Source organism: Microtus ochrogaster, chromosome 22, assembly GCF_000317375.1.
Source record: "Microtus ochrogaster isolate Prairie Vole_2 chromosome 22, MicOch1.0, whole genome shotgun sequence".
Classification (NCBI taxonomy): domain Eukaryota; kingdom Metazoa; phylum Chordata; class Mammalia; order Rodentia; family Cricetidae; genus Microtus; species Microtus ochrogaster.
This window is the reverse complement of record NC_022023.1, coordinates 6,129,557-6,148,634: the sequence shown is the minus strand read 5'-3', so window position 1 is coordinate 6,148,634 and position 19,078 is coordinate 6,129,557. Positions and strand designations below refer to the sequence as shown.

At 45.5% G+C, this 19,078-nt stretch overlaps 1 protein-coding gene across 1 annotated transcript in view; it reads right to left on the bottom strand.

The window, feature by feature from the left end:
- The window catches only part of Me3 (malic enzyme 3), a 155,962-nt gene that overhangs the window by 47,117 nt on the left and 89,767 nt on the right, over positions 1 to 19,078 (bottom strand). The window contains exon 5 of the mRNA XM_026784324.1: positions 2,904 to 2,979. Within this exon, the coding sequence (XP_026640125.1) occupies positions 2,904 to 2,979 (76 nt within the window). The remainder of the gene's footprint in view (positions 1 to 2,903; positions 2,980 to 19,078) is intronic.

Sequence of the window (19,078 nt, the reverse complement as noted above, 5' to 3'; positions counted from 1 at the left end):
CCAAGTACTTCTGGGTACAAGGCATATGACGAGGCATCTGTGGGTCTGATTCCCAGAAGAAACCTCTGTTTTCCTGAATGCTCCTTGACCCTCCATAGCCAAATACGCTACAACGGCTTCCAATACCTCCTGTAAAGACAATGTTCATCTAGGTGAGCTTCAGAGTCCACCAGCGTTGTCATGCCTAATCCACAACAGGAATGCGAAGCTGGGAAAGCCTATCCGCACGTACAGTAGGCAAGGGGCATACTCATGATCAGAAGCTCTGTGTGTCTGCTTACAAAATCAGTGCTGTTTCCTCTAGGTGGTCACTGGAACCTCTCAAAAGTGAGACAGAAAGAAAGGGTGGGGATTGTCCGAGGCCTTTACCTGTCCCCTTTGGAGCTTCCAGGGGAGGAGGCTGGACAGCTGGTAGCCTGTCTACACCTCGCCCTGCAAGTTCCTCTCCTTGGCAGCAGAGGCATGGTATTCTGTCCTTGTTTCCAGGTAAGCCCATCTAACCAGAATGTGAGTTCTTAAATTTGGTCCTGCTCATCTTTATCACAGAGCTTCGGGGAGCTTCCTTAGAGGAGACACAGAGCTTCTGGGAGCTTTCTTAGAGGAGACACAGAGCTTCCGGGGGCTTCCTTAGAGGAGACGCTTACTGGAGGGTGGTCAAATGGAACTGGGTTACACGGCTCTCACCAGACTAGATCAGCTTGTGCATCTTACACCCTTCTTTTTTTATTTTGTATTTGGGTTTCTCTGTAGCTTTTTGGTTCCTGTCCTGGAACTAGCTCTTGTAGACCAGGCTGGCCTGGAACTCCCAGAGATCCACCTGCCTCTGCCTCCCAAGTGCTGGGATTAAAGGCGTGCGCTACCACCGCCCGGCTCTTACACCCTTCTTAAGAGGTCTGGATGTCTATATGTGGCCTAGTTTAGGCTCTCTTCCTCTAGCGTGTGTAAAGTCCCTGTTTCTGTTCCTCTGGTCACTGTTACTGCCCCTCTGGGAGTTAGTATTCAATATTTAGATGGGTCTTAAGACACGTTTATTGAAGTCAATAGTCACTTAGCTCCTATGGTTCTATTTTGAATTTATATCCTGGGTTTTTAACCATGACATGAAGAATTGGAGACAAGGTGTCTTTCACTTTCATTTTGGATTTTTTTTCCCCAGAGACGGGGTTTCTCTGTGTAACAGTCCTGGCTGTCCTGGAACTCACTCTATAGACCAGGCTGGTCTCAGTCCCACTGAGATCTGCCTGCCTCTGCCTCCCAAGTGCTAGTCAGTTTGAAACTTTTGTAGAAGGTCCTAATACTAATCATGAATATTGTGCCCAGCCAAGGAAACAATGGAGGTTTGATCCCTGTGTCAGCCTAGAGGAAGAGGTACCTTTTAATTCCAGTTGAAGAAGAAGAATTTCCTTTAGATGTTCCAGTTGCTCACAATTTTCCTGAATGGACTGTATGCATTATCTCTATGGCTGGCACAGGGCCTGGCACACGGAAGATGCTCAGTGCGTCTGTTGACTGAGGTTATTCACCTGGGCAGGCATCTGCTGAGGGCCTGTTGATGCACGAGGCTTCTCTGTAGTTGAGCTGTCCAGGCATGGGAGAAAAGATCGGTGTGCAGGACTTCAGCATTGTGCCTGCCCAGGTTCGCCTAAGTTAACTCTCCACTAAGTGGGTTGGCTCCCCTTAATGTCCTCAATATTTTACTAGAGTATCATCCTAGACACACCCTGGAAACACGCTTTCCTGGGACAGGAGGCCAGGGCTTTCAAGGCCAAGGCCTTACACAGAACTGGAATCCAGGCGGATACGCATAGGGCAAAGTCACACCCAGAGGGAAACGTGAGGAAATTATTTCCTGTGGCCAGTACTGAACTTTGGCTGTAGCTCAGATCTGGCTGCAGAGAGCTGAGGTCCTAACCCTTCTCTGTTCTTGTTCTAAATTCTCACACTGCTGAGAGAGAGCCTGGTTTGGGTGGAAAACCAATAGAGGCTCTATTTGGTACCTTCTGGTGAGGAATGGGCTCAGGGAACCAGCGGGGGTGAAGGGAGCGGGACCCCGCAGAGATCCACAGCCTGCCGGGGGGAGTCAGGGTAAAGCAAAGAGCTGGCCCCAAGGCTACACTGTGTTTACCTCTGGCTGGACATTCTCTCACTAAGGAGCCATTAGTCTCACTTACGTTGCTTCCAGAGAAGATAATTACCTCAGATGCGCCCCTCCACGCGCAGCACCACACAGTTTGCGGCCATATTGTCAGCTCATCCTTTTCCCCCTTCATGTTTGGAGGAGACTGGGTATTTGGGAAGCGGTGGCAGCTCGGCTTTGTCGCTCTGCGCAGTGCCACTTGGGCACACCTACCCAAGCCTGCTTGCTGTAAACTTTCCATGCAGCAGGTCCTCACCGATGTCTGCATAACCCTTAACCTCAGGTCCTGTTCCCATGTCATTTCCCCGTGACGTCACCTCAGAGCTGTCGGAGATGAAAGTCTTCCTACCTCTGTGATCACCGCAGCTCCCTCTGTGCGGTCCACTTGGCTTCAATCAGGGTCCACCTGGCCGGTCTGCTGTGTTACTGTCCTGCTTTCATCATGAGGTATCCTTTACTCCGGAAGAGGGCCATGCTTGGTTTCTGTCTGCAGCCACAAGGAAACTGTCTACTTCCACAGTGCATTCAGCAGAAGCTCAGCACATAGCAAGCATTTCTTTGGACGAATATGAACTGAGAGCAATTTTACCTAGCTGTGCAGTTAAGGCAAATCTCTTCTGTGATGCATTTGTGGTGGCTCTAGCTGGTTTGTGATCGGGGCCTGGGAAGGGCGGGAAGTATCCTGCCTTTGGTGTCATAACGGCTTGTTTCATAGGTAGAAATAACACCAATACAGATGGCAATAGCAATAAAAGCAGGTTCATACCTTAATATTGTCCTCTGGCCAGGAGTTCAGCATGGTTGCCAGGTGGCCCTTGTCATGAATGGTGATGAACAGCCCACTAGGAGATAGAAACACGCACACAAAGAGAAGCCAGGCAGTCAATGTGGAAACAAAGCAAAGTCCCTGAGCACCGGCATCAACTGCATTGCCCACTTTTTCCCCCAGCCCCATGGAAGATGGATTTTGTCTCAATGCTCTGAAGAGTCCTGGTGTCTTTCCCAATCGCTTCTCTCCATAGAATCAGGAGTGTGCTGGGTCAAGGGCATGCCTGCCTGCAGCCATCTTCTCTAGAGAATGCCTCTTCTCTTCTTTTCTCTCTACATCCGGTACCAGAATCCCCTGACTCACTAGTCCCACAACTACCTTAGCTGCGATGGGTCTGCTCTCCAGGTACTTGCTCCAGAGCACAGAGCACATGGCCAGGACCGGAACCTGGACATGTGGGCTGGGATGTTCAGATATGTATGCACCAGGCCTCTGAGATGTAGCTGGGAAGGGAAGCAGGGGAGGGGTGCTTGATGAAATACTTTTCTCTGTCGGCATGGGAGTCTAACAATACCAAATTCAGACTTAGCCTTCCAGTCCGGCAGAGGGCGCAATTGCAAATGTAAGATAAGAGAGCATGCTATGCTTCATAGCTTGCTACTTGACTTAGAATGTTTAATACAGACTTCAAAGGAGTGGATACGAATCTTCTGTTTTAGGGCTAGAGATGAGAGAATGTGTACATTTGCGGGTTCCCTTCTCACTCTCTCACATTAGGAGATGACCCGTAAAACTTACACACTCAAGTCGTCATCATTTTAGAAGTGTAACAAGGTTCCTGGCTTCTGGGAGTGACATAGGATAACCCTTCTGAAGACAATTATTATAAAGTCACTCATATATAAACAATTTATATTACCGCTACGCTATGAAATATGTGTTTTTGGTTTACAGCAAGGGAGCTCGGCCAAATGGTGCTAGAAGCGGCAAGAGCATCTGCCTTTGAAAGCAGGAGCTATTCTTTGCAGCTTTTTGCCTGGGCACAAGCCCATCTTCAAATGACTCAGAGCAACAGAAGGCCGATTTACACATTGAGTGCCTGAGAACAGGGTTGGGATTAGGAAGAGCAGCTGGGCAGTGCAGGGGGAAATTGGAAGGGAAGAAACTTCAGGGACTCTCAAGCCTGGGTATAAAAAGCCCTGTCATTGGTTGGCTGGCAGTAGCAGGGGCACCGATACAATTGGTTGCAGCAAGAAACTCAAAGAACTGAGCAGAGACCTCAGTTCTTGCTGATTTGGGCAGACGGAGCTTGGAATTTGAATTCAGTTTAGTTCACTCTCTTAGAACAAAAGACTACTTTTTAAAGAAACAAAACATAATCCAGCATCTATAGAAGACAGGATACCAGAGATATCCATTATAATGACGTGCTTATATCATTTATGTTTCGGTTTTCAAGATAAAATGAGTGTATGTGTGTGTGTGTGTGTGTGTGTGTGTGTGTGTGTGAGAGAGAGAGAGAGAGAGAGAGAGAGAGAGAGAGATCCTTACACACATGCCTGTCACCCATGCATGTGAGAGTCAGAGATTGAAATCATGAATTTTCTACTTTACTTTTTTGAGACAGCGTTTGGCTGAACTGGGTGACCAGCAAGCCCCTAAGCTAGCCTGGCCTGTTCCTCCCTAGTGCTAGGATGGCAGCTGCACATTGGTGCCCTCAGCTTATTTTAAATGTAGGTGTTGGGTATCACACTTGGGCCCTCACATGTGATGGAAAGGGCTGTTTCCCACTGAGCTATGTCTGCAACCCCCACAAAGAGTCCTGAATGCCATCCATTTTCAGAACTATTCTTTCTTCTCTCTTCTATCACTAAACTAAAAACAAACAAACTAAACCAAAATGAAAACCCAGCTTGTCTTCAGAAGCTGCCTGCATGCTGTTCCTCCCTCTAATTCTCCACCCACAGTAGTGTGTTTTTTATTAGCATTGTATTACTAAACTTTCAATAGCTTCACCATTTTGAAAGCATTGCATACTTTCCAGCTTTCATCTCCTCTGGTTTATTTTTTTAAAAGGATTATTTGTTTTTCTTTTATGTGTGTAAGTGTTTTGTCTGCATGTGTGTATGTGCTCTGTGTGTGTGCAGTACCCCTGGAAGCCAGAAGAGGGTGCTTAATTCTCTGGAGCTGGAGTTACAGGCAGTTGTGAGCTGTCTGTTGATGGTGCTGAGAACTAAAAAAGCAGCAAGCTTTTTCCCCAGTCCGTTCTCTGTCTCCTTGATAGAATCTGATACTTTCACTAATTCCCTGTCCCCAAATGTTGGCTTCCCTGAGTCTCCTTTTTTTTGAGTTTTCCACCTTCTCTGACTACTCTTGTTTATTCTTTTTTAAAAATATTTATTTATTTATTATGTATACAATATTCTGTCTGTGTGTATGCCTGCAGGCCAGAAGAGGGCACCAGACATCATTACAGATGGTTGTGAGCCACTATGTGGTTGCTGGGAATTGAACTCAGGACCTTTGGAAGAGCAGGCAATGCTCTTAACCACTGAGCCATCTCTCCAGCCCTCTTGTTTATTCTTTTAAACTGGCCACCCAGTCGTATTTGTGCTAACATCCCTCAATATTTCCCTCAGTCCTCCACTTTCAGTCTTCTGTGTGATCTCATCAGCACCAAAAGCATTTGGACACGGACCTTAAGATATCGCCACTAGAATTTCTCATTTTAGGTGCTATTGACATTTTGGGTTAGAGAATTCTTTGCTGTGTGGGTGAGGTTGTCCTGAGCCCTTCAGGGTTTTTGGTAACATCCTTTGCCTCTACCCAGAAACACCTCTACCCTCTACTCTGCTGTAACAACAGCAGCAGCAGCAACAGCAACAACACAACAACAACAACAACAACAAAATAGCAACAACAGCAACAACAACAACATCTCCAGTCATTAGCAACTATCCTCAGAGGGGACAAAAGTCATCACAAACTTGGAAGGAATTGCTCTAGACCTCTATTAACTGCCTGCCTGACGTATGTCAAAGGCACTCGAATTTAACATGTCTACGACCAAATTTAAGACTGAGCCTCTCACCAACTGTGACTGGAAGACAAGATAAAGCTGACTCATTCCTTTCATTCTCAAGTCTTAGTCACACCGGCTTCCTTTCCAGACCCCGTGCCGCCATGTCCAGGCTGTTTCTTCTGCCACTATGCTTCTTCACTTTTAACTCCTTCTCATTATTCTGGAAATTTCCAAGTCCAGGTAGAAGGTTCTTGGTATGTTTACTGTGTGGCTCCTTGGCTAACGTGCCTTCATGAGACTGTAAGCATCACCGGGACAAACTGTGTGTCTGTTTTCATTGTCGTTCAGCTCCCTCCCCTGGGGCTTAGTTTGTGACCCGTGCTGAGCACATCAGCTCTGGACACAGGGAGCTGTAAGCCAACAGGTGATGATGGTCAAGTGGCGGGAAAACCACTGGATGAAACTAGGTGAATTGGCACCAAGGTGAGTTGTGTGTGTGCCCTGTGTGTGGTGCTGGGCAGTGCTAGTCAGTGCACAGAGGATGGTGAGTGCGCCAGGGGAAAGAAATGCGCTGAAGAGTTGGGGGATCAGGTTCTACTTGTGAAGGGGGCAGTGTAAGCATCTGAGTTAACGTATTCATGATAGCTTCCAGGTGAAGAACAACAGACTAGGCCACCCCCAGGATATGCCTCTTCCACTTAGAGACTGTTTTGAGCTGTTACACTGTGAACTGAGGTTTTTCAGGAAAATCAAAAGCCACACCTGTGTTCTACAAGCTGATTAAAACTGTGATTACGGAGGGTTGGAATGTGGCCAGATTATCTTCCACTATCTTTAGTTCTCTGTGTCTGACCTAACATCCTCTGATATTTTTTTTTTAGGCAAATACTTTGGGGTGTATTAACAGATCTCTTATTCCAATGAAAGCTAAGAATGCTGTCAGATAACATCGGAAGCCTGTAGCAGATGAAGAAGAATATTTTTTTTTTTCTGTGTTGTACCCTGCCCACCTGATCACAACGAAAATTCCCGATAACCCTTGCTCACCTCACCTGTGGTCATCACGCCATCTCTGTCCTTTAGGACCCTACCCTCCTTTCTTTTGTTTTATCGAAAACCATATTTGAGCTCGAAGTCCTAACCACTCCTTAGGCTATACTTGTTAAATTCCATTTTTTTTGCTTGCTAATCTGTCTTTTGCGCAAGGGCTTATTCCAGCTGAGAACTGTGAAAGGCAGGCAGGCCTCTCCCTGTAGGCGAGTGCTTCTGTCCTGCACTAACAAGGAGGGCGATGCCTTTGCGCTAGGATAACCAGGTGCCAGCCCCAGATTTATTGATGTCTCACCTAGGGAACTCATCTCACCCACGGCAATGACCGTGACACATTTCTGGCTTCTCGGCTCTACTTTGGAAAGGTCTGAGGCCCCGTGGGATGGAGCACGCGTGTGAATGGGTACCAGTCCTGCTCTGGTGTAGAGCTAAGCAGAGCGAGCGGTGTGCAGCTAACTGCAAACACAGGCAAAGTGTGATTACTAAAATTATACGGTGCGTTAAAATCGGCCCTCTTCGTTGATAATAAGAGGGAGAAGTTTTACATTTAAACTTCTGACCTGATGAAATGTTGATGGCTCATTCATTCTCTTTCTCCTAAAGTGCATTTATCGGGGCTGCAGAGATCAGACTATAAAATTTCCCCCTTCTGAAATGTATTAAGAGTTTTTAAAATGTTCATATAAACTATAGCAAAGGACTGCTCTGGATGTGGGTTTCGAGGTTTTTTTCTTTCTGTGATTCTTGTTGGCAAGGGAGTGTGCTAATCAACAGAAGAATTGTAGGCCCCAGAAGGATTCTTGAGGGCTTATAGGCAGAGAGAAATCCTGAGTGAATGTGTCTTGTTGGCATGGGCACAGCCATGCTGAAGACCTCAGAGTGCGTCGGATTCTGGGCCTGGGCAAAGCCTTCCCGAGGAAGGCTCAGAGGAAGCACAAAGCATCCTGGGTTCTGAGTGCGTGCTGAGGTGGGTGCAGGAAAGTTCCTGAAGCTTGCTTTCTCTGCCGGCTACAGCCTGAAGAACTGCCCCTTAGAGAGACTGCTCATGCAGAGAGGAGCTGAAGCTGCCTCTCTGTTCATGTGTGTAACAAACGGGGCCTGCCGCTTTGCTGTCCAAGTTTCCTGTGTTCTCAGAAAGAATCTCCTATAAAATGTTCTCAGTAAACTATTTTCAGTTCTAGCGACTTCGTACTCAGGGGAAATAAACATTTCCAACGGTACCGGGTGATGGGACGGTTCCTCCCATTTCCATAAGATGTTATTAGCTTAGGAATGCATTCCTCCTCAGTGACCTCAGAGAGAGTACCCCGGTGCCTCGGGAAGCTCCCTTTTCAGTCCTGCTTGGCTCCATCTGGAAAAGGCAATAACGTGGTAGTCTCTGCGGCTGGTTGGAGGATTTAAAACACGGCACCGCCTAAGGAGGCTGCCCGCGGCTTATCAGGCATAAGAGAGGGCTTCCGGAGGGAGGGTAGCACAGACGAGGGGTTAATGTGCCTGCTTTGCAGCCACAGCGCCTGCGCTCGAGGCCTGATGCTGCCAGTCCTGGTAACACACTTGCGCACACGTTACTTTTCTGCTCCTAGGTCGTCTGGTCTCCACATGCAAAACGGAAGAAGCAGTCCTATCTGCTGTCTATCTTGGCTATAATGGTTAAATAAGACAGTCCATATTTAAATAGTGTGCAACAGTGTCTGGTATAACTCATCAAATGGTAGCTCTTTCTGTTGCTGGCCGTGTAAGTTCATGGGTCAGCTTGTCTGGCCTCATATGCTGGCACAACATCCTGGAGGCAAAAGACTCCTACCAAATGCCTGGCAAATGCCAGAATCTGGTTCTGAATGAGGCTTTTTGGCTAGAATGACAGCCCGTCTGTCCCAAGCCATGACTGGCAGTTGCAGGGCCTTTTACTGATGTCAGAGGAAGGTTGTCAGAAATAAAGTACGGTGGGCAGAAAATCTCTGATGTAGGGGTCATTGCCCGGTGGGGGCATGTGGTGGTTTGAAAGAAAATGGTCCCCGAAGGGAGTGGCGCTATTAGGAGGTATGGCTTTGCTGGAGTAGGCCTGGCCTTGTTGGAGAAAGCGTATCACTGTTGAGTGTAGTCAAGCTCCAATCACTACCTGTGAGGCAGACTCCTTCCTGTTGCCTATGGATCGAGATGTAAGACTCTCAGCTCCTTCTCCAGCACCATGTCTGCCTACATGCCACTATGCTGATAATGAACTAAATCTCTGAGAATACAAGCCATCCCAATTAAATGATTTCCCTTTATAAGTGTGGCTGTGGTCATGGTGTCTCTTCACAGCAATAAGAACCCAACTAAGACAAAAGTTGATACCGGAGACTGGGGTATTGTTGTGATAGGCCCGACCATGTTTCTATTTGGAGGAATATGGACTTTGGTGCTTTGGGTTGGGAAAGCAGTTGAATGCTTTAAATCCTGCCTAATGGGCATCTTAGTAAGAACATGGCCGACAGTGGTGCCGAGTGTGATTGGAGTTGTGGGGGCCTGGTTCAGGAGGTTTCAGAGGAGAATAATATTAGTATGTGACCTAGAAACCAGTCTTATGATATGGATGTTGGGATTCGACCATGGGTCCTCAAGACTGAGTAGCAAGTGCTCTTAACTATAGAGCCATCTCTTCAGTTCCACTGAGGTTTTAGAATTGTTTGTTGGAAAGTATGCCATGACCATGGTCCACTCTGATCAGCAACCTTCTCCCAGGGATGTCTCACACACAAAACATGGACAATCTGGTGAAAGTAGGAGAGAGAGGTCGACCCTTTTGAAGGGCTTCTCAGTTTCTTTCCCTCAGCTAGAACTCCGACGATGACAGCCATGGAAGAAGATTCCATTACTGAAAATATACTATGGAGTATATGAGGGCTAGGAAATGATATATTTCAAATTACATCTTATTTGATGAGACCATTTGCTGTGTAGGGAGGGTTGGGCTGCATCTGTCTTATTCATAGTTATAAAATTGTGGCCTGGCATGGTGCCACGCACACAACAGGTACTCTCTAGGCAGTACATGCATTGGGGACAAGGAAGGTGCATGATGAGTGTGCACAATGTAGTACCGAAATGACATTAATCTGGGCCTGTGCACGATGAGTGTGCATGAATGTGCACGATACGGTACTGAAATAACATAAATCCGGGCCTGGAATTTCACACTTACAAACTGAGTGCGTACCATCTCAGGATGTTTATGTGAAGGCTTCCTCCAAGCAACGTGGATTGTGTGAACCCCTACTTAGAGGTTAAAATCTTAACCCCATACATCCGTGGCCTTATTTAGAGATAATGCCTTCATGGAACAGTCGGTTAAGATGATGTCATTAGGGTGGGACCTCTCTTTGGAAGAGTGCTGGCCTCGGAAGAAGGGAAGACGGTGCCATATAAAGAAGAATGATGGTGAGGGGTGGAGGCTGAGGAGACCAGACTGCCACATCTAGGAGACAGGGATGGCAAAGGTTTACCAATAAACAACAGCGGCCTGGGAGGGCGGAGGGGGATTGTTTCCTTCAGCGGCCAGAGAGTAAACTGTCTCAGAGTGACAAATTCATTCCTGTTGTTCCCAGCCACCCAGCTCGTGCTAACTTGTTCCAGCAGCATTAGGGGTTGAAGAAGCCAGCTCTCCGATTCTTGTGTGGTAGCACTGAGGAGCTGGTCAACACAATTCCTTCTCTATATGCTTCCCAATTCTAAACTAACTTTTCTCATTCTTTTTTTTTTAAATTTTTTGTATTTATCTATTTATTAAAGATTTCTGCCTCCTCCCCGCCACCGCCTCCCATTTCCCTCCCCCTCCCAACTTTTCTCATTCTTATTTTTATTTTTTATTAAGTGGGTTCTTCGATCTTTTCATACGAGTTTGTAATCCAGTCTGGTTACTCCCTTCCTCTACCCTCTCCTACTGTCACCCAGCTTTTCTCAAGATGAACCCCACCAATTTTTCTCAGATTAAGGACTCTTAGTTTACTGTGTGACTCACTTGGTTTAATCAGGGCCATCTGTATGATCATCGGGTGACTCTGCACGGGAGCCTGATGGGGGTCACCAGTGGGCTCACTACTGAAGGCAGTCACTCCCCCTTTCCTGACTACCAATAGGAAACAGTTCAGCCTCAACAGGCAGGGCAAGCAGTCTCACTTCTCTCTTCTTGTCTGGCTGTTCCTGTGCAATGATTGCAGCTGTCTAGAGGTCATGGTGGCAGCAGTGGCTCTGTGTTGCTCATACGATGGCACGTCACACCTCATTCCCCCATCCTCTGGCTCTGGGAGCACAAGGTTCTCGGAGCCCTGGAGGGGTGATTTAAGTACCTCATTTAGGGCTGAGCAGCCAATTAGCATTTAGGCTCTGCAACTGGTAAAGTCCTAGGTCTCTGCCTTCATGGCAGTTCACAATATAGAGGAGAGGCTTCCCTGATTAAGGTCAGGAGCGATGGTTGGTGTTAGAGGCCAAGTTGGCTGGAAGTCTTGATGAAATGTCCTGGAGTGGCGTGGGCAGGAATAAAGTGGGTTCGTGTAACCCAGGCTAGCCTCAAACTTGTTATGCATCTGCGGATGACCTTAGTTCCTGATTTCCTACCACACTGTGTGCTGAGATTATAGACGTATACCCCAAGGCCCAGTTCGTGTGATTTGTCGGAGGAAAAACTCAGGGCTTCATAGAGAACAGGTAAGTACTTGACTACTGAGCTACATCAAGTTCAATGTCCGTTAGAGTTTTCCTAAATTCAGGGGTGGTGTGGGAGGTCCTTCTGTCTACGTGTTACTTTTATTGGTTAAAGAATAAAGAAACTGTCTTGGCCTGTGATAGGGCAAAAGAACAGAGCTAGATGGGGAAAACTAAAGTGAATGCTGAGAGAAAAGGAGGCGGGGTCAGAGAGCCGCCAGAGTCAGACATGCCAAAACTTTGCTCGCAAGCCACTGTCATGTGGAGATACACAGATTAATGGAGATGGATTAAATTAATATGTAAGAGTCAGCCAATAAGAAGCGAAAGCTAATGGGCTAAGCAGTGATTTAAGTAATATGGTTCTGTGTGATTATTTCGGGGCTGTGTGATTGAGCAGCCAGGGACCAAGAAGTGGCCCTCCCACTACACAGGGGTAGCCTCCCCCATCCAATAGAGGCCTATGAATGACATCACCGTCTCCAGTCTCCATTAGGAGGCAGAAAATTTTTCTTGACTTTGAGAATTCAATGACACCAGAGAGAAAGCAAAACAAAGAATGTTCACTCTTGAGGATGTTATTGTTTTTTTTTTTTTTGAGAAAAAGTCTCTTAACCCTTATCTTGAGGGTCTGCCAGGGAGTGACCCTTCGACAGGTCTTCAAATAGAACTGGAAATAAATGGACAACCCAGAACAACAAAACCCATTGAAATCCACAACATTTGTTTAGACTTCTTGGCACCAAGTCCAACATAAAAGGAAGACTTAATTAAAACAGGGTCAATTGCATTGGGGGAACCTCTGCAGCACACACAGGAGGAGAGGCCTGCCCTTTCAACTCCATAACAAAGACTCGCTGTTGACAGAGAACCTCCATTCTCCACAGTTTTGGCTGGAAGGCAACCCGTTCTTTGAAAAAGCCACATGAAGCTATTTTAAAAGCCCACCAGCACTTTCCCTAGAATCAGCAGTGCTCAGGAGAAACAGTCTAAGTGTAGGAAGTAGATTGAGGCATCCTCTAGACTCTGCAGGCCACATACCTAGAGAGTATGAAGTGAAGCCAGTGCCCATGGCCTGTGGGGGCATGACGGATATGCCCACAGACAGGGTAGGTGTCAGTGGTGTGTCACGTTGGCTTTACTTTCTCTCCTGAGGAACAGTTTGATTATTTAAGCACACCGAAGCACCACAGCTTAGTTCCTGTTTCCTGGACAACCCCATCCTGTTTGGACTCCACTTCCTTCTGAGGTGGGCTGTTAGAAAGGGAGTGGATGGGTTTGCGCTCTTCCCCACCCACTGGGTGACCTTCTTAGATGACAGTGAACTTTGAGTGGGCTTGTCTTTGGAGAGAGGCTTATAGCTGTGGCAATGATTTTTATCTAGGTGACACCATCAACTGGACGTTGGGGCGGAGAGGGATCTCTTGATCTCACACCTGTAAGGTGAATCACCTCAACCCACATAGCTTCATGTATTATGCTTTGTGGTGGACATGGTGCTGGGGACATGGGACACAGAGACAAATGTAATCGGCTCTGGTCCAGAGGCCATTCTGAGTTAGGATCAGAAAACGAACAAACAAACGAAAAGCCCAAACCAGCACAATAGAGTATGTAACAACACCATTATTGGAGGTTTAAAGATAAGCATTAATAGCATAGCTATATCTCAGTGTGGGAGAGCAGAGCTGACTCAGGAAGCCCACTGGCCATCTCCTCTCTCCGTCACCTCCAGGCTATTGTAGTATGGGCTTCCCGAGGTAGATTGAGCACTACAAAAGGAGGCACCATCCTCTCCCCTTATCTCCCCTCCCAGTGATTCCCATGGTGAGCACTTATGCAGCTGTATAAACACAGTTCAGCTGGCAGATGCAGGCCAGTTGCATTCTCTCCTTGCATGTGGGACTGGAGCAGTGAAGCCAGGGTTGGAGGAATTTCCCACTGGCTGCGGGATTATGAGATTATTAGACCTTTCCCAATCTGCTTCCCAACAAAGGCAGTAGAACAGAAAACTCCTGAAACCCTAGGACTCTTTGCCTGTATTCCGGCAGGGCTCACAGAGATCCCTGGAACCACGGCAATAACTTGGGTTTGAAACCAGACAGAGCTGGGTTTCAACTCCAGATCCACCTGGATGGGTCATCACTAGAATGAAGCTCGGATCATTACATCCATCTCCCTCAGCCCATGTGAGTGTACCCATGCATATCAACACGATGCCATCGAAAACAGCTTCTTGGTACGTTCCAAGCTGCGCTAGAAATATATGCCAAAAAAAATATAGGTCAGATCCCCTAAGGGACACTGAATTTCCTGCCTTGATTCAAAAATGGGGCAACTGCGAATTCTGGTCTCCACGTGCCCTGACACAAATCACTGTTTGTTTTCCATTTTGTTCTGCAAAACTTGTTGATCTGCAAACCTAGCACACTACAAACACTTAACGCCAACTATGAAAACTCAATGGTTTTTTTTTTTGTTTTTTTCAATTTTGATTATTATGGGGGTACATGTGCAGAGGTCAAAGGACAACTTTCATGGAGTCTGTTCTCCTTTTTCACCTTTATGTGGGTTCTGGGGCTCAGTTGGGATTGCCAGGCATTTGCAGCCAGCATCTTTACCCACTTAGACATCGTGCCAGTTTCACCCCCACATTTTTTTAGTTAAAAAAATCACATGAGCAACAACCGAGGGAGATACCTGGCATTAACATTTGGTATCCACATGTACCTGCATACACACAGCACACATACTATACACACACCACACTACCACACCCCTCACATACACCACATACACACACCACACCACACAGACACACCACACACACATACCAAACACACACAGATCACACATACCACACACCACACACACATACACCATATATACACATACACCACACACATACCACATGACACACACAGCACACATATACGACACACTGAACATATAACCAACCATACCACATACACTCATATAAACACAGCACACACTCACACACACACACCACATGTACGTACACAACACATAACACCACACACACACCAAACACACACTCACACCCACACCACATATATGCACACTACACACATTGCACACACATATCACACATACCACACACCATACTCACACACACATATTACACACATATACACAAACCACACACACACCACACACTCACACACATATACATACACCACACACACACCACTCACACACATATACATACACCACACAAACACACACATCACACACATACACACATACCACACACACCAAACACACACACATATCACACACATATACACATCACACACATACCACACACTCACACACATATCACACATACACACCACACACAGCAAACACATACCTACGCTCATGCATACACACACACACACACACACACACACACACACACACACACCACATACACAAAAATACACCCAACAACAAAAAGGAGTCAGAGCAATGTACAAAAGCAGGTGAGAAGCTACTCTGCTTCCTGTATATGGCTGAAGTTTAGATATGCTTCTCTTAACACAGAGAAAACTCCTAAGAAGTTTGTGATTATTTTTTTAAAATTCATTTTTGGCCTTTCTGGATTTTGCAAATAGGATATATTTCTCTAGCCTCTTGGGTGATTGCAAGATGGATCTGGCAGCAGAAAATTGCTGAGGTGAATTCCATAGGTTGGGGAGGAATGTCTCCATCCACATTCTCTGAGTGAGATGGGTCCGAGGAGGTCTGGAAGGCATGCAAACGCTAAGGAGTGCAGGTTTCCATAAAAAGCCTCCCAACAGGGAAGCCAGCAGACCGCCCTGCACGGCTATCGCATTGTCTGCCCCCTCTGTGGTCAGCAGGGAGGAAAAGGCCGCACAGGTGGCATTTCAGCTCAGTCTACATAGAAAATGACCATGGAATCAGAAAATGCCAACTCTGCAGCTCCAGATGCTTCCAATTAGACCCCAGAAGGTTAATATAGTTTCAAACATGACTTGAAATATTCAGATATGCCAAGGAACCCAAGAAGAGTGGGTACAAAGGAGTTTCTTTTCCTATCGTAATATTTACTCTTTCAGAAATAATTACCACAGACCCCAGAGTCCCTTTATTCCGAGAAGTCACATTTCACACTTGTTGCTTTCTTTCCTGGCCATGAAGGAGGCAAAGGCTCACACATGTCTGTACTTTATAAACCAAACTCCTTGCTGTCTCCTTCCAGCCGCTGGCGAATTGGGCTCTCTGGGAAATAAGGTTTTTGGAATGCGTTCTAACTCAGAATTTTGATATTCGAAGCAAACACTCATCAACCCGTGATCGCTGTCCTGACTCAGAGGCAGCCAGTGAGTCAGTCAGTTGTTTACACATCTGTGTGAGAGGGAGAAAAACATCCTCTCTGCTTGCTTTCCCAAGACAGGTTGAAGAAGTCCTCACACAGACCTTTTCCACTGGCTCATAAATCTCTGCAGTTTCCAGGCCCTCACCAGCGCGTGGAGACACCCTGACACAACAGGCCCCCATGCAAAGGCTATAAAAACTCAAATGCATTTCGTGTGAGCGTTTCTGAGGCAATTCTAAGAGTAGGCATGGAGGCCTATCTTGAAGCAATTTGTAAGCGAAAGTCCCAAACCTCTTTCGTTTATCATATGAGCGTTTCTGGGGCCGCCACTGCAAATTAGTCATGAAAGCTGGAATTTAATAAGAGAGAGAGGAACACAGTTTCCAAGAGGACAAAAGTTCACTGGGAACTTGAATACACTTGAATCCCAGAGACCTTCCACAATGGAAGCAAAGCAAATGTAAGAGACAGTGAAGCGCCTGGAACTATTGTCTCCAAAACACCACTCAGCTGATGCTGTTAATTAGGAAAGACATGTTTGACCCAATTTGTGGTTTTGACCAAGTTTAGCCTTCAAACTACTCAAATCATTAAAGGAAGAAATCCCAGAACACTCAGATCAGACTAGTCAGTGGCCAAGAAAGGATGTGCTTTGAAATGTCTAGAATGTTTGCATCCCAGGGATAACAGACCTCACGGAAAGTTCTACATCTGTGAGATGCTGCTATTATTTTGAAGCCCGAGAGCACAGGTTCAGATGAGTTTTCCCAATGTTTCAGACTTTATGGTAGCAGTGGCATCACCTTGGCAACCAGTCATGTTTGAGCCTTATTTTCTTATTTATAAAGTAATAGCAACAAACAAACAACACACATACAAATCAAAAAACAAAAATGCAAATTGAGAACAATACAATTATATATGGTGGTGTGGGAGGTCCTTCTGTCTATGTGTTGCTTTTATTGGTTAATGAATAAAGAAACTGCCTTAGCCTGTTGGCAGAACTTAGATAAGCGGGGAAAACTGAACTGAGTGCTGGGAGAAGGAAGGCGGAGAGGGAGACACTATGGAGCTAGACGTGCTGAAACTTTGCTGGTTGGCCACAACCTCATGGTGATATACAGATTAATAGATATGGGTTAAATTAATATGTAAGAGTTAGCCAATAAGAAGCTAGAGCTAATGGGCCAAGCAGTGATTTAATTAATACAGTTTCTGTGTGGTTATTTTGGTTCTCTAGGTGGCTGGGACAAACAGGTAACTCTCCTCCAACAATATGGAAACCAAAGGAGAATTCATGGTAAACAGTGAGCACACTGCTTGTTGCATTTGGAGTCAAAGAATATAATTCTTTGAAGACTCAAAATATTTCAATATAAAAAGGCTATCAAACCATATGGGCATGATGAGATGGCACAAATCTTTGATCCCAGCACTTGGGAGACAAATGCAGATGGATTTCCATGAGTCTGAGGCCCTTCTGGTCTACATAGCATGTTTCAGGCCAGCCAAGGAAACACAGTGAGATCCTGTCTCAAAACTAAACAAAACAAAACCAAATAAACAAAACCACAGACAAAAAACAAAACAAAAAAGCTATCAGAATCTGGGCAGTGGTGACACATGCCTTTAATCTCAGTACTCTGTGAGTTTAAGGCCAGCCTGGACTACAGGGTAAGTTCTAGGACATCCAGAAACCTTGCCTAGAAACACACCCCCAGAAAAACAAAAACAAATGAACCCCAAAAAACTAGCAGAGTACAGGAGGCTATAGTAAGGTATACAAAAAAAGATCAAAGAGGTCAGAACTAGAACACTGTTGGCAAAATGGTAGCAGTCCTTACCCATTGATAATTATTTTAAACATAAATGCATCAAATTTGCTAATCAAAAGTTAGAGAATTTCTGAATATATAAAGTACAAAGAAATCAGACACATACTTCCTTCCAGCGACTCACTGTACTCTTAAGGAAACAGGCTGAAAGTGAGAGAGTAGAAAAACTATTCTATACAAATGGAAATCAAAAAGGAGCGGTAGCTATACTTACATCAGAAAAAGTAAACCGTAAGTCAAAAATTATATAAAAGAGATACAGAAGGTTATTATATGATGGTAGAGGAATTAATTCATCAAGAAGGTTTAATGATTATTGCCCCAAAATTAGAATTGTGAATGAATTCTGTAAGGTTGAAGAACACAAAATGGTTATAAAATCAGTATTATTTCCATAAATAACAATAAGCTATGTAGAAAAAGAAATTAGGAAAAGTCCTATTTACAAGAGTCCCATGAATAGTACTTGGGTTAGGTGTTAATGGTGTTTGCTTACGCTCTAGTGTAAGGGAGATGGAGGCAGGAGGATCAGGAGTTTGAAAGACAGGGAATACAAGTCCAGCCTGGGCTACATAACAAGAACTTGTTTCTTACAAAAGTCAAACAAATGAAATTGAACAAATAATAATCATGGATTAAATGTTAACCAATGAGGTAAAAGATAAGTATGCAAAGTTGATCTGATACAAATAAGTGCCATATTTAGTGAATTTTCAGTAAGCAAAGTTATTTTTATAATTCTTATTTCATGCAAGCTAGCCTCCAGGAGGCTCTGTGCCTGGGCTCTACCATCAGTGGAGGAATGTTGTGACCAGGGCTACATAACAGTGGGCTTGTTCTAAATTCTGCACAAACAAGCCAAATGCTTGCAACCTTCTTCTTTTGTCCCTGTGTTAGGATATGTTAGGTACACACAGCTAACCTTCAGCCTCATGACGGACAACTATCTAATGGTATTCTCAACTTTCACTTGCTTTGGAAGCTACTATGAAAAGTCAAACTATGGTGTTAGGAGACACAGCAGGCTTATTCTTTTTGTTTCTTGGCCTCAATTACACTTATAAATTATTTCAAGAATTATTTACTGAACCCTCTATGAAAATACTTGAGAGCCGGGCGATGGTGGCACACGCCTTTAATCGCAGCACTCGGGAGGCAGAGGCAGGCGGATCTCTGTGAGTTCGAGACCAGCCTGGTCTACAGAGCTAGTTCCAGGACAGGCTCCAAAGCCACAGAGAAA